Here is a 15,333-nt window from a genome sequence, read left to right on the forward strand (position 1 = left end):
GGTCTCAGACAAGTTACTCATCATATGAGCGTGATCACCGAACCACCTGTGTTACACTTCACCCCCCTTTCACCTTCGCCATGAATAGACCCATCCAAGTCACTGGACCAATGCATAGGCTTTAGCTCAATAGGCTAACACAGTCTTAACCCAGTCAGACACGTGTTAACCTTATAATGACTACTGTAATATGTGTCAACATCCAGAACTGTAATTGGTTGAATTCTACCGTCATATCATACTGAGCTATGATTGATTAAGACCACCCAGGTCGTGGGGTCATTGCAGTTTATCATGGCCGGAGACATATGAACATCCCAGTTATAGCTAGTTAATAAAGAGCTACATTTCATAAAAATCCTGTCGTACTGCATTTGATTATTTTGTGCAAAGCATTCAAAACAAGACATGGTGTCAGAATAAAAGGACTAAAAGATTGATTTTGCTGGAGTTCCTTCACCTCGGATGGACTGCGTCTACAAATGTACCCGATGCATGGCGCAAGTTCAAACAGCCTGTGGAGCTAATGTTCACAGGTCCTCTGAAGGAACAAGAGTGGGCAAAGTGCAGCTACCTGCTCCTGTGGATCGGTGAAAAACTGAGAGCCATTCACAACACATGGACACTTACTGTGGCTGACTCCAAAGTACTGAAAACATAATAAGATATTTTTGAAGCATATGTTGTGCCAAAGACCATTACGATTTTCGCTAGGTACAGATTCCATGAGAAAGTACAGGGAGCTAGCGAATCGTTTGCGACCGAGCTGTGTCGGCTTTTGAAAGACTGTGATCATGCAAACAAGGATGAGATGGTCAGGGACTGTATTGTATTTAGAATATACTCACCGCTAGTGAGAGAGAAACTTTTGAATGTTGGGTCTGAGCTAACGCTGGACAAAGCTATCGACATAGCCAGATCTCACGAGCTAGCACAGGCTCAGATGAAAACCATTTTAGGCGGTGACACGAGCACATTACCTGAACAAGCTGTGCAAGCAGTCAGGCAGACATCAAAGCCCAGAGATTGCACTTCAGAACGGAGAGAGACATAACTCCAAAAGAGAGTGACACAGTCTCAAAACGCCCCAGAACAAGTGGATGTTGTGGATACAAACTGCATGGGGAATAGGAAAATTGCCCAGCTAAAGGCAAACAAACAGTGTACTAAATGTGGAAAATGGAATCACTTTGCAAAAGTGTGCAGAACTTACTGTGGGAAAACAGTACACACAGTGAGTAAAGCTGAAATGTCAATCAAATAGTCAAATACGGATGAACTGTTTATTGATTCAGTGACACAGAAAAGTCACATCAGAGACAGCGCAAGCCTTTGCTGACATTGAGATAGGAACACAAGGCACAGAGCTAAAGTTCAAACTAGACACTGGTGCACAAGTAAACATTATTCCTCTGAATGAGTACCGCAGCTTGACATCTGAGTGCGAGCTACAGCCCACCTCGCGCAGACTGACTAGTTATGGTGGTGAACAGCTCACAGTAAAAGGCACATGCACTTTCAAATGCAAATACAAGGAAAGTGAAATGATGTTGGACTTTTACATTGTTGACACTGCAGTGCTAGGTCTTAAAGCATGTTTTGACATTGACCTAATCAAACTAGTGATATAAGTGACGGCACCAGTGGAGACAGATCAGCCAGTTCAGGCTAATGGGCTATCAAGCTCACTGAAGAGTCATCTAAACTCACAATGTCAACACACCGGTTTAGCCTCTACAGGTTTCGTTGCCTGCCTTTTGGGATTATCTCAGCCCTAAGACAAGTTTCATCGAAAGATCAACGAGATGTACAAAGGCGTTGTGGAAATTGTAGACGACATCCTTGGCTATGGTCGAACAAAGAGGAACACAACAGAAACCTCAGTGCGATGCTGCAAAGGTCCTGTGAAAGAGGAGTCCGGCTAAACCCTGAGAAGAGCACAGTCAGCGCTACAGAGGTCAGCTACTTCGGACATCATCTCACAGTAAATGGAATCAAGTCAGATCCACAGAAAATCTCAGCCATATAGGAGATGGAGCCACCAAAGAACCGTGCAGAGCTGGAAACAGTGCTTGGCATGGTCAACCACTTAGCCAAGTTCGCACCCAGCCTCTCCAATGCCAACTCACCCCTGTGTCAGCTGCTAAAGCAGTCCAGTGAGTTCTTCTGGGACAAGCAATATGACATTGCTTTCTAGAAAGTGGAAGACTTGATCACGAGAGAAACAGGACCAATTCCTGCCTACTACGACCCCAACAAAGAGCTCAGACTCCAAGTGTATGCGTGGAAGTATGGACTAGGTGCAGTGCTACTGCAAGAAGGAAAGCCCATCGCCTAGCGCTTCCAAATCTCTGACTGTGAAATCAACTACGCTCAAATTGAAAAGGAGCTGTACACCATTCTGTTCGGATGTCAGTGTTTCCATTAGTACGTCTATGGATGACAAGAGAAAATGCCCTCTGAGTGTCTGAGTTCTGGAACCATTGTGATGCACTATCACAGATCAACGGAATAATTTTAAAAGGAGAGAATCATCATTCCTACCAGTCTCAGAGAGGAGATTTTGTACACATGGGCAAGGAAAAGTACAAAAAAGAGAGCACAGGACATTTTGTTTTGGCCAGAATGTGCATACAAATAGAGGACATTGTTGGTAAATGCCCCACCTGTCTTGAACGATGTCCCTCAAACACCAAAGAACCAATGTTACTTCACTGTATCCCAGACAGACCCTGGCAGGTCATGGCAACCAATCTGTTCACCTGGAACAACACGGACTACATTCTAAATGTGGACTACTACAGCAGATACCTCAAACTTGACAAGGCTTCACAGCACCACATCTGCAGCTATTATCCACAAGCTGAAAGCAACCTTTGCCAGGCATTGCATCGTAGAGACTTTAATATGTGACAATGGCCCCTGTTACAAATCAAAGGAGTTTGAATCCTTCTGAAAAGCATCGGAGTTCGCACATGTCACCACATGCCCACATTACCTTCAAAGTAATGGCTAGGCTGAAAAATCTGTCCAGATTGCTAAATCACTCATGGACGAAACAAAAGCAGACGATAGACCCCTACATCACTCTCCTTGAGTACTCCAATTGACAACATCAAATCACCAGCCCAGCTGTTGATGAGCCTCAGACTTCGCTCAAACCTTCCTAGCAACAACCAGCAGCTGCAACCTGAGGTCGTCAGCTACAAAGAAAGGCATGCAAAACGTGCAGAGACAACACTAAAAGCAATACTACGTCAGGTCAACTAGACCACCACCACTGAACGACGGAGAGTCAGTTAGAAGCCAGGAGCATGACTACTAATAGCCATCAGTCGTCTTTCAGCCAGCTGACACTGAACGTTCGCACCGCAGAAGGCGCGGTGTACAGCCGCAATCTTAGTCACCTACTGAACACAAAAGAACAACACACTGATGAGATTAACTGTTTCCCTGAAAGAGAACGTGATGGACTAAACACACACACAAACACAACACACACCATACTTACCTGCAACACCATAACTGTTGACTGACAAAGAATTATTCTCAGCTTCATACCACACAAGGTCAGGAAGAAAGGTCAAGCCTAGAGCTGTGAAATGAAACACTTATATGTACACTTATATTAAAATATGTAGAACATTTGTATTTTTTTTAAAGATGGGGGATGTAATATTCATGTGTCAACATACTGAATTGTAATTGGTTGCATTCTACCATCATACTGCGCTATGATTAAGACCACCCAGGTCATGAGGTCATTGCAGTTGACCATGGCCAGAGACACTTGAACATGCCCGTTATAGCTAGCTAATAAAGAGCTACGTTTTATACTGCATTTTATTATTATGTACAAAGCGTGCAAAAAAGAAAACTATCCTTGCAGAAGACTTGAAACCAGGGTGTCACGCCCTGATCATAGTGAGCCCTCTGTTCTCTATGGTGTTTAGGTCAGAGGGTGACTGGGAGGGTTATCTAGTTTATAGATTTCTAGGTTGGTGGTTTGTGTGGTTCCCAATTAGAGGTTCCCAGTCCAGAGCTTCCGGCGACGGTTCCCAGTCCAGAGCTTCCGGCGACGGTTCCCAGTCCAGCCTCCGCGACGGTCCCAGTCCAGCGCCTCCGACGGTTCCCAGTCCAGAGCCTCCGGCGACGGTTCCCAGTCCAGAGCCTTCCCAGTCCAGAGCCTCCGGCGACGGTTCCCAGTCCAGAGCTTCCTCCAGCGATGGTCAATGGTCCGGAGCTTCCAGGCAAGGCGTCCAGTCCCACTGCATGGCAGGAGCCTTCCTCTGCGCCAGTGCCCAGTCCAGGCATGGCGTCCAGTCCCGCTCCATGGCGGGAGCCTTCCTCTGCGCCGGTGCCCAATCCAGGCACGGCGTCCAGTCCCGCTCCAAGGCCGGAGCCTTCCTCTGCGTCGGGGCCCAATCCAGGCACGGCGTCCAGTCCCGCTCCAAGGCCTTCCTCTGCGCCGGTGCCCAGTCCAGGCACTGTGTCCAGTCCCGTTCCAAGGCCGGAGCCTTCCTCTGCGCCAGTACCCAGTCTGGGCAAGGCGCCCAGTCCAGCTCCATGGCCGGAGCCTTCCTCAGCGCCGGTGCCCCGTCCAGGTGCGGCGTCCAACCCAGCTCCATGGCCGGGGTCCTCCTCTGCGCCGATGTCCAGGCACAGCGTTCTACTCGGCTCCATGGCCGGATCTGTGGTCTGGGCGGGGGCAAAGACCCGCACCAGAGCCGCCACCAACACTAGTCATCCCCCTACCCTCTCCATTTGGTATCAGGTTTTGTGGCCGGAGTCTGCACCTTTGGGGGTGGATACTGTAACACCCTGACCATAGAGAGCCCTCGGTTCTCTATGGTGTTTAGGTCACAGCGTGACTGAGGGGATTATCTAGTTTATAGATTTCTAGGTTGGTGGTTTGTGTGGTTCCCAATTAGAGGCAGCTGGTAATCGTTGCCTCTAATTTAGGTATACTTTTTCCCCACCTGCATTTGTGGGATATTGTTTGTGTTAGTGTGTTGGGCACTACATCCACAGTCTTTGTAAGTTTTGTTATTTTGTTTTGTTAGTTTCACTTAAATACATTTTGTGGAACTATACTCACGCTGGGCCTTGGTTCGCTCATTTCCAAGATCGTGACACAGGGGTGGACTGGGGCCCAATGTTTCCTTGAGGCCCCCACACTGGCCCATTATTTTCCTTGAGGCCCCCCATTATTAGCCAGATAATTATAATTTGTGCAAAACGAAAACTAGTTAAAAAGCACCACTGGGCTAAAAATTAACCACCCCATCTGGAATTAGCCCAAATTGTCTAACACAAACAAACACGTCTTCAGGTTTCAGGCAAGGTTCTCATCACATAAGCATGGATCACCAAACCACGTGAGTAACCTTGCTGGATCTTGAAGACTTGTATTAGTGTCACACCTTGCATAATTGAAGGCCTTTTTTAATAGCACAATATGTTGTAATGCTTCAGGAGGGCAGTTTTGTGTGTTTTTGAGGTAGACGTCCAGAGTTTGAGTCTCCATACGAGTTGAATCAGGGGAAGCCGTGCTTGCTAAGCGTGACGTTCTTCACAATGGTACCACCTGACTCGGATCTACAGTTGCGCTGGTTCAACCGCTGGGGTCGCTGTGGAGTGAGTTAAGGGAGTGAATGTAGCAGATGGGGATCTGTGAAACTCACTCATCAGCCTGAAGTGTCGCTCCTTGCGCAACTGAAGATGGCATTTTCCAATAGAGAGGTGGGTTGGAAGGCTTCAGGAGGAAGGTCATGTCTGTTTGCGAGGCAGAGGTCTTGAGTTTGAGTTTGGGTATAAACTAAAGCGGTACTTGTTAAGCACGCAGCATGTCTTCCTATACGTTAACTTCCTGAACGCATCCCTATAGACTTTAGCTAAGTGGGCTAACACAGTCTTGTGACATGCAGGCGACCTGGTTCGAACCTAGTCAGTTACAAGAGCAAGATTAAATAGGGAGTGGAACGGTTATCCTTAGAAGGGCTATGACGGGGCATTTCAACTAGATTGTTACGGGGGCCAAATGTTGTTTTTTGTGACAGTCCCTTCTAACGCAGCCTGTGATCATCTTAGAGGGGATCAGAAGGCACTTCGTTGCTCTAGAGAGTCTTAGCTTTCAGGACTGGGGTCAATAGTTTATAGCCAGAACGGTTCAAATGCTAGAGCCAAATTTATTGGAAGAAAATAAATTCAACATGCCACATTGGCTTCAGAAACCGGCAGAAGTTTCTGTTCACCACAGTGAGTGTTTGAGTCTGTCTGTTCTCCTCTAGCAGGATGTTTTCTCTGGTTTTGAATCTGAATTTAGAGAACTGAATTAGGAAACTGAATCTGAAATCATCTGAGAAGTTGAATATACAAAACTTTGATAACCTTGAAATGATTGTTTGCTAAACTTGATATAATGAATGCAATATCTACCATTCTGAAACTGAATATATAAATATTGAACTTGAATATTCAGTTATGAAATACAAGTTAAATGTATGTATTCAATGATTTAATTTGTGCATTGCAAATTCAAAAATATTACATTCAAATTGAATATCCTAATACTAATTCAAAGTTAAATACACTCCATAGAAAATCCACATAACCACATGTTCCAAAAACACACATGATTTCACATACTTTCACATTTGTATAACATGGAAATTTAACGTGAAATCATGTGGTTTTTCCGTAAAGGTCTACCTTTTGCGTTCATGTCTGTTGTTTTGCTATTTCGGCTTTTTGTTCGAAGTGTCGAAGCCTAAAGACACTCCAGATCAACAAATGACCCCAGAGCACCCTCCACTGGGTGTCACACAACGGAGTGTCTACTAATTACAGCAGTATTTACAGTGAGGTCTGTTGGAGCGATGAACTGGAACCAGTCACTATGAGTGCTTTAACAGTAGGCTACATTATCCTAGCTACTGACCATTATGAACGTTGTCACCTGTCCACTGTGTTACCTCATCACTGATATATTATAGCATTGTGTTGTGGTGTGGTTTCTGGGACAAAATGGCTGCCTGGCATCGCAAAGGTGGATGCTACTCTTAGTGGATGACGTTTCTTCCCCATAAAATGTCAAGTGCTTTGAGCACCTGGTGGATGTAAAGCAATGTAAATCAAATCCATTATACTGATTAGGAACCGCTTTACGTTAAGTATTGTGTATTCTGTAATAACTTGTTGTGACATAATAAGTACTCTGCATTTACATTTGAATAGTTTAATGGTTCACATTATTACATAAATGTATTATGTTATTACACAATTTGCTGACAATCATTATCATTATGATCATCATTATCATCATTATGATGATGGCGTGTGCAACCTACCCATAGAGATACACATCTACCCTATTTAATTGTCTGGACATACCTATGTGACTTCTGTGTGACGATGCAAGGGTCAGCTGTCCCCAGAGAGACACCACACAGACGGCCAGCAGCAGCCCCCTTTTGCACACTCTCCGTAGGTCTCTCTCCCGCATACTGAAAAGACAGGGTGGGGAAAACTTGATCAGTAACTTACATCAGTCATTAGGACATTTTCGGAGTCACATACAGGCATGACGCAGTGAAAAGACTCGACATACATACAGTACTAAGTCCAATACAAATTCCATGCCATCTTTGCCCTAGCCTCGTGAGCCACTCTGATCTCCCTAGCTTACATTGAGTATTTGACTATTTTATTTGGATGCCCACTAGCTGCTGCTAAGGCAGCCACTACTCTTCCTGGGGTCCATACGGAGTCAGTGCATATTTATTTAAGCTCGCCAGGCTAGCTTTGCCCTGCACAGAGACAAAAGATGGACGGTGCAACTAGACGGTACAACTCACAAAATCACAATCTGGAGAAAGGAACTGGCTTTAGGCGGTGGCCCACTTATGCTGTTGGGTATCAAACACAGCAGGGTGTCTCATCCTGCAGATACAGTACAGTGTGGCTTCCTTCCCCAAAAAACAGAATTATACATGAGCTTGTGGTAACATATGCATTGAACGCTGCAGTGCTTTCCTTCCCACACCATGACGCCAGTTGGTGTTTGATCAACTGTGAGGATGCATGTTTCCCATAGTTTTTTTCACAGAGATAAATAAACATACCCATGTTGATTCTGTGCGAACTGATTTAGCTAAATACCTTTTTTTGTATTCATGTGTAAACATACAGTAGATGGGTGCTTGTCATTTTCCCTCAAATTATGTGTTGTTGTTAATTCCCTTAAACACGTAGCTATAGTAACACTGCAGCAACCGCAAACCCACCACAAACTATTGTGCTGTGTACTTCTCTAACCTAGAAGATCTATAAATAGAACAAATGACGTCAGACTATCCCTTATTCCCCCATTTCCTCTTTCCCTTTTTATAAATGATGTCTGTCTTTCCCTTATTCCCTCGTTTCCTCTCTCTGCTCTCCCTACCTGGGAGGGAGGTGCCTGAGTAATAGTGTTTGGGTGGTCTGTCTTGGCTAGTGTTTCCCAGCTCAGTAATCTTCATGTAGTGTTCAGGGTCTGTTGTCCAGTAATACATTGTGGCTGTGTAAGATGCCCTTTGAGAGGAGAACAAACAATGCAATCAGCGGCTCATCTTATTGCCAACAGAGCCTGTTCCTCTCACAGGAAACACAGTCGCAAATCACAGGCATCCTTTCTTCTCATTGCAAGTGTATCCACTCAAATTAGTGAAAAGATTGGTTTCATGCTAAGAGCTTAACTCTTGGTTATTTGGCAGTGGCTCGTGAAGGGAGTAGAGAGGGAGACATCTACCACAATAGAGCTGGGTGGCATCTAAAGGATAGTTTTCTCTACAGTATGTAGAGGATGCTGGTTTGATGGACAGTGTCAAGTGCAATCAGACCTGGATTCAGATAGTATTTGTTTTCTTTCCATGGATGTTTTATTAGGCAGGTAGCCTAGTGGATAGAGTGTTGGACTTTTAACCAAAAGGTTGCAAGATCAAATCCCTGAGCTGAAAAAGTACAAATCTGTTTTTCTACCCCTGAACGAGGCAATTAACCCACTTTTCCAAGGCCATCATTGAAAATAATATTTTTTTCTTAACTGACTTGCCTAGTTAAATAAAGGTCAAATGTAAAAATTAAGCCTGCCTGGAGTGCCATATGGGCAGGGTTTACACTTTCGAGACAATTTCATTGGTTCCATTGAACCAGGCAATCAAGCACAGCAATAATTTAAGATAAAACAAATACTATTTGAACCCAGGTCTGGGTACAACCTTAATCTACCTAAACAGACCACTGTGTTCAGTTGGCTGAAGTGACTTGGTAAACAGGACAATTATCGCCCCTGATAGAGATGATGAACACCAGGTGGCGTATCAGAATGGTTTGGAGAGGAATGGGAAACCAGCTGAACAGGGGGACCTATAGACTGGTAACTGGTGGTCCCAGATCTGTATGTGCTTTTGCCAACTCTGACTATTGTTGTCATATCATTCACGAGTTCCTCGCATGTGGCATGCATGGCTATACATGCAAATTGTGGAGGAGTTGGGAAACGCACATTCAGATTTGGCACACTACATCAACAGACTAGTTGAGAGTGGCTGAGGGATGGTTGTTCTGCATGCTATACGTAGTAATATAATACACAGACACAGTACATCTCCAAGGCTTAAAGATGCAGCATAAAGATGAACCAACAGGGCTGGGGTTTTTTAGCTAACAACCGATGCCTGCAACTGGGTGGACAAGGCCGATGTGTTTGAGTTGGAGGGAAAAATAAATTATTGTTGTCGTTGAGGATAGTTTTTTTTATGTGTGATGCAACTGGCTTTGTGCCATTTGTCATGCCCCCGAGCCAAGCCAAGCCATGTCTCTCCAACACAAACTAGATAAACAAGCATCCTTCTAATAGATTATATAGAGAAAAATAACAATCTGAGCATAATAAAGCACACACCAAACCCGGTTTCATTGAATCATATTCATCAAGGTTGATCATTAAATGTTTTCTGTAATCACATTGCACAGAAATCAGATGTTATTCACAAATGAATCCCCTCAATGATTCGTGCCTCCCGAAGGCAATAAATTATGCATAGCAGCTCTCATTTACTAAAAATTAAACCACAACAAGGAATTTCAATAAATTTTTCATACCATATATTGTAGATAAAAACATACTGTACGGTGTCTCTACCAAACCTACATATCAACATTGAATCCCCTTATAAAGTTTGTTTTGAAGGCAAGTTGACAAAACAAATTGGATACAAAGTGAAACGCTACTTGAACCTCTGTAAGAAAAATTATCCTAGCATTGATAAGACTTTGAACATGGCAACAGGCCTCAAACACTCCAACATATTGGAACACAGAGTGAGTCAGCAATGTAGGTTAGGGTTGCACTCTCTACCTGATTTATATAGAGTGATATGGTTTCAGATGAGTGGCTTAGCCGACTTCTCTTCTTTAATTAGTCTCTTTGGATTACTCCCCTACATGTGGGAAGATGTCGGACAGATTTATTTCTGTTCCTGCTTCTAAACTCCCTTTCATTCCTCCATGAAGGGATATACTGTAGCCAAACTGTAGAGGTGGCTCAGGATGCAACTTAGAGAGAGCTAGTAAGGGTTGGGTGAATCCACTTTGATGACATCACTAGCAGCCTTGAACCAAGCAGCCACCCCTAAAACTTCCTTCCTGCGTGTAATGGTAGGTGTGTGATGGGGTGATGGTGGATGAGGTGTGTCCATGCTCTGCTGAGCTCCTACCCTTTGGACTCTGACTGGACACGCTAGGCTAGGCTTCAGTACAGTGTGGACCTGGACCAGTTTTGCACGTCTTTGGACCCAGATATCTGCTACAGTACACAGAGGGATGAGATGTAAAGGGGAATGGCAGGAAGTCCGAGAGGAGAGCAGGAGGGCCTGCTAATATAGGCCTGAGGTGGTTTTGAGTTTCATGGTTCAGGTTCAAGGTTCAATGTCTGATGACCTAAAGACCACTACACCATACTGAACCCTATGGGAAACCCCAGACTCAGCTCAAAGGTAGCACAGGTGAGTATACCATTTGCATGTACTGTACTTTCCAATGGTGGCACATGGTCACTCTCAATACCACTTGGCATGAAGGAGTGCCAGCCCTCTATTTTACTCAACACTGACTCAATTTCAGATTATTTGGGAATACTTAAAGGTAGTGTGTCACAAACCAGACTTTTGACTGCGATACTGATACCAGGTTTAGTATGACAATATCTGATACCATTACAATACTCAATACCGGTAACGTTACCAAAACAATACCACAAAAAAAGAAGGCGTATTAGCCAAAGTCACAGAGCTCGTTTTATCTGATTTCATGGGGTTACAGATGACAAACAATCCCTGATATTTAGAATTTATTTCATTGGCAACTGTAAAGAAAACATATTATTTTATTGTACTGATTAACAACATTTGCAGAGAAGAAGCAACCTCCTTTTTTTTCTTGAAAAGCGTGCGCTGTCTCTTTAAGAAATGAATGGCATAATTTGCAAGGCAGAATGTGGCTGTGGAATCTGCCTTTGTGGCTGTGGAATCTAGTGGAAACCAGACAGTAGGCAAAGGAAGATGAAGAAGGGAATTTGTATTTGGTGGCGAGGGAGATTAAGTGGATTAATAACGTTTTAGGTGACAGTCAGTTTTTAAATCAACATATTTTGCATTATGGGAACTAGGGTTGTGAATTCAACTGTAAGCTAGCAATGAATGTTAGCCTACAGTTAAAGCTCAAAGCTACCGGTTTCACATTTCTGGTTAGCTAACGCAGCCCAGACAGCTCAAGCAATGAATGAGTAAGTGGAGCAGGCACTTTGCTCTTCACGCTATAAAGAGGCTGCGCTGATACTGACTTGATCCTCTCAATTACGTGAGACACATTTGACAGTACAGAATGTAAAAAATAAATAATTTGGTATACCGTGCAACACTATTTTAATGGATACTGTGAGATTCTGGTATTTAAGCCATTTTTTTCTACTTACCCAGAGTCAGATGAACTCATTGATACCATTTCTATGTATCTGCGTGCAGTAAGTATGAAGGAAGTTAGAGTTAATAATGCTAACTAGAGTTAGCATGATGACTGGAAGTATACTATTGTGCCTGTAGACTTCCAGTCATTGACATAATTTTGCAGTATCCCTTCAAGCAAGGTGTGGCATGCAATCAGGGAAACAAAACACCAACATTCTGGAACTCAAATGCAATTAACATTCGAGCATATGGCTAGATTGGCAGCGGAATGGAGAGCAGAGTGGATTTCTATTCATGGTATCACCCTACTTAGGTAAGAGCCCAAGACTTAAGAACCCAAAGCGTAACCCACAGAGATAGGAATTTCAATGATTTTATGAACAGACTTATTTGAGATTGATTTGAAATTATGAATAAAAGATGATGTATCCACCCTTGACTCATCTTGTATAAAAGTGAAGGTTACAACCAGTAAAGAACCTAATGGGGAAGCTTGTTACATATTTTGAGTGTGAGGCTTGTGAGTGCAAGGCACCCACCCAGTGCTAGTGTGATTAGCGTAGAACACCTGCCATCAGTGCCTAAACACAGACTATTCGCAGTCGGGGTCTCAATTTACTGTTGTAAGTTAGAATTGTAGAATACACAATGGTGCAATTTCAGGAAAGTAGATGTAAAACTGAGAGGGAGGCAACTAAAATCCCCCTAAAATACAAATCTCACTTTGGGCCCTCAAAGGCTAGAGGCAGCTTTGCCTGCCATGCTCCCATGTTTCTGTTTCGGAACCAATCAATTAGAACTAGCACCATTGTGCTTCCAGGGCAACAGCGACAGAATTCTAAGAGCTATTAGTTTGCACTATTTAACAATGGTTTCAAGAGATCTGCTTAACAAATTGCCCTCCCCTTCATAGACACAGACTTGCCCTCTCCCCCTCTTTCTACTCTCCTCCTCCTTCTCCTACCCCCTTCCCCCTTTCTCCCCTCTCGCTCTCTCCCCCTGTCTCCTGTCTAAACACCACCTGATTTGCATACTTGCTTCTGGTTCAGTAACCCACCACAAACACACTTAGAGCGACTTGCGACCTTTATCTTGTCTAATGTTGAGAACCAAATTGGGGTTAGAAGTTAGAAAAAAGCCCCAACAGAATTCGGCAAACCAGGGTAGAGAAATGTGGTAGAATCTCAGAGTTTACTCCCCACTGGGGTCTCGGCGTCTGCAACATTAGTTACAGTACAGGCAGAGGCTGACAAAGCCCTGTTGGCCCTGTTACCGGAGCTAACATTGGGCAGGCTGACCCGTTTGAAAACATTCCCTGTATGGTATGGCAGAGGTCATCTCAATAATATTGGCGCTCCACTGCCTGCCATAGATTTTCTGAACACCGCTTGGCTACACTCTGGGTTCATATGGCCCACACACACACAGACACACAGACACACACACACACACACATTGACATTAGTGATGAGGGGAAAAATTGATACAGTTGCATATCAGGATATTATTTTTCACAATACATACTATCGTATCGTTTTGACAATATTGCTATATTATTTTTGCGCTAGTTGGCTGTACCAGTATCAAAACTACATTTTTTTTCTTTCATAGCTTGTTCTCCAGCCTCTTTTTAAATAGGGAACCAATTCAGCAATTTATTTCCATGACTTCCATGACTTTCCAAAACTTGTTTTTCTCATGGCAATCTTTTGTTCCTATGCAGCCAACATATGGTGAGCAATGTGTTTGGAACACCGAATCGCAATAAAATCACAATATCGAATCGCAATACATATAGAATTGTGAGAATCGCAACACATATCATATCGGCAGGTTGTATATTTGCTGTAAGAAGATTATTTCTACACTAGCAAACATTACTTTTTTCCCAGACGTCTTGATGTCATCGTGAAAAATGATTTATATTTTCTGTTTTACCTGCTTATATTCTGGCCATGTTTTTTCTAATATTTTGAAGAAAGAATCAACTCCATAGAACGGCATGCTAACTAGCTTACTCTCAGTTACATTGACTCAAGATGGACTCAATATTTTGCGGATATATTGCAGAGTAATTTACATTTTTAGAGGAATAGGCTCCCTAATAAGCTTTGCTCGTTGGTTGTTTATGGGGGGGATCGTTTTAAAGCAGTTGTCACTTCTGATATACTGTAGACTCACACATCAAATGACATTTTTCACTGTGGGTCCATTTCCCTTAAATGAATATTCAAATCCGTGAAGAGAATCAGACATAAATTGAATGCATGAGCTGGGCCTAAGCTGTAACAAGATCAAAGTCATGCTAAGTGGATCTTCGGGCTTTATTTCCACATTTCATCCAACAATGTGTCTGCTGAAGCAGAAAATTATGCTGCTGCTTTAAAGCAATATAAGTCACTCTAGAATAAACACAATAAACTGTGATGCTCACACTATATGATTAAACTCCAGTACAACCGAGTGCCCAGGAAACTGAGGGCATAGAATGTGACTGACTATGGGGATGAACCAGCCATACCAAGCACCACCCTCCTACAGCATGGAAACGTCTCTTATATCTCCCCTTCAATGATCCTGAATAATTGACTGGCATAATCGTCTAACTCTGAGGCACTTGATGTGGAACGTGATGGAACCCCACTGGTTTCAGTGCCAAACCAAGCTGGCAATTACAAAGCAACAGGAGGATATTAGTTCTGCTGACCACAATGCCTTCTCCAAATTAAATGTTGCATGAGATAACCTTTCATCTCGCTCAGAGGAATGACAGATCTTGATGCTCCTTTTCCTTTAGCAAGCACTTTTTTACAAAATCCCACACTGAAGCCCGACATTGAATCTTAAATAGGTCAATTTAAACTTGAAAGCATTCAAGCTTCTCCCAAAACTTTTCAAACTGACATAACATCCTCAGAGTAAATCTATGTCCATGTGATAAGACCAAAGGAGAGAACAGAGATGCCATTCAAGTCAGTGTGGTGGAAACAACCACCGCCTTTTCACCTAGAGCAGAACATAAAAGCTCAGCTTGAAATTGAAATGAGTTTGTTCTTATTTTCATAGCTTCATGCAGTGCTTCACACCACAGGACATACAGTGGTTCCTCAATTAAAAGTTTCAAACTTATGCTGTATCCATTTGTGGTAGATGGTGGCAGATTGTGGTAAATTGCTTAATTCTGCCATTGCACCACACTATCACAAGGGGGCGTTAGAATGCTGATCTATCGGTAGTCTAATCTCTGGCATAAATTGAGTATCTTTTCGTAAATTAATGGTGGTGTGAATGTTTCAGTCCGAGAGTCTCTCTTCTCTGACAATAGAGT

The 15,333-nt window shown here is 43.3% G+C and overlaps 1 protein-coding gene across 2 annotated transcripts in view; it reads right to left on the bottom strand.

Annotated features, from left to right (window-relative positions):
- Positions 1-15,333, bottom strand: part of LOC115135962 (chemokine-like protein TAFA-2) — a 178,228-nt gene that overhangs the window by 89,451 nt on the left and 73,444 nt on the right. For both annotated transcript variants that reach the window (XM_029671240.1, XM_029671231.1), the window contains exon 2: positions 7,393-7,505. In XM_029671240.1, coding sequence (XP_029527100.1) covers positions 7,393-7,504 — 112 coding nt within the window. In that variant the 5' untranslated portion in view covers position 7,505. The remainder of the gene's footprint in view (positions 1-7,392; positions 7,506-15,333) is intronic.

This window comes from Oncorhynchus nerka, linkage group LG2 (assembly GCF_034236695.1).
Source record: "Oncorhynchus nerka isolate Pitt River linkage group LG2, Oner_Uvic_2.0, whole genome shotgun sequence".
Taxonomy (NCBI): domain Eukaryota; kingdom Metazoa; phylum Chordata; class Actinopteri; order Salmoniformes; family Salmonidae; genus Oncorhynchus; species Oncorhynchus nerka.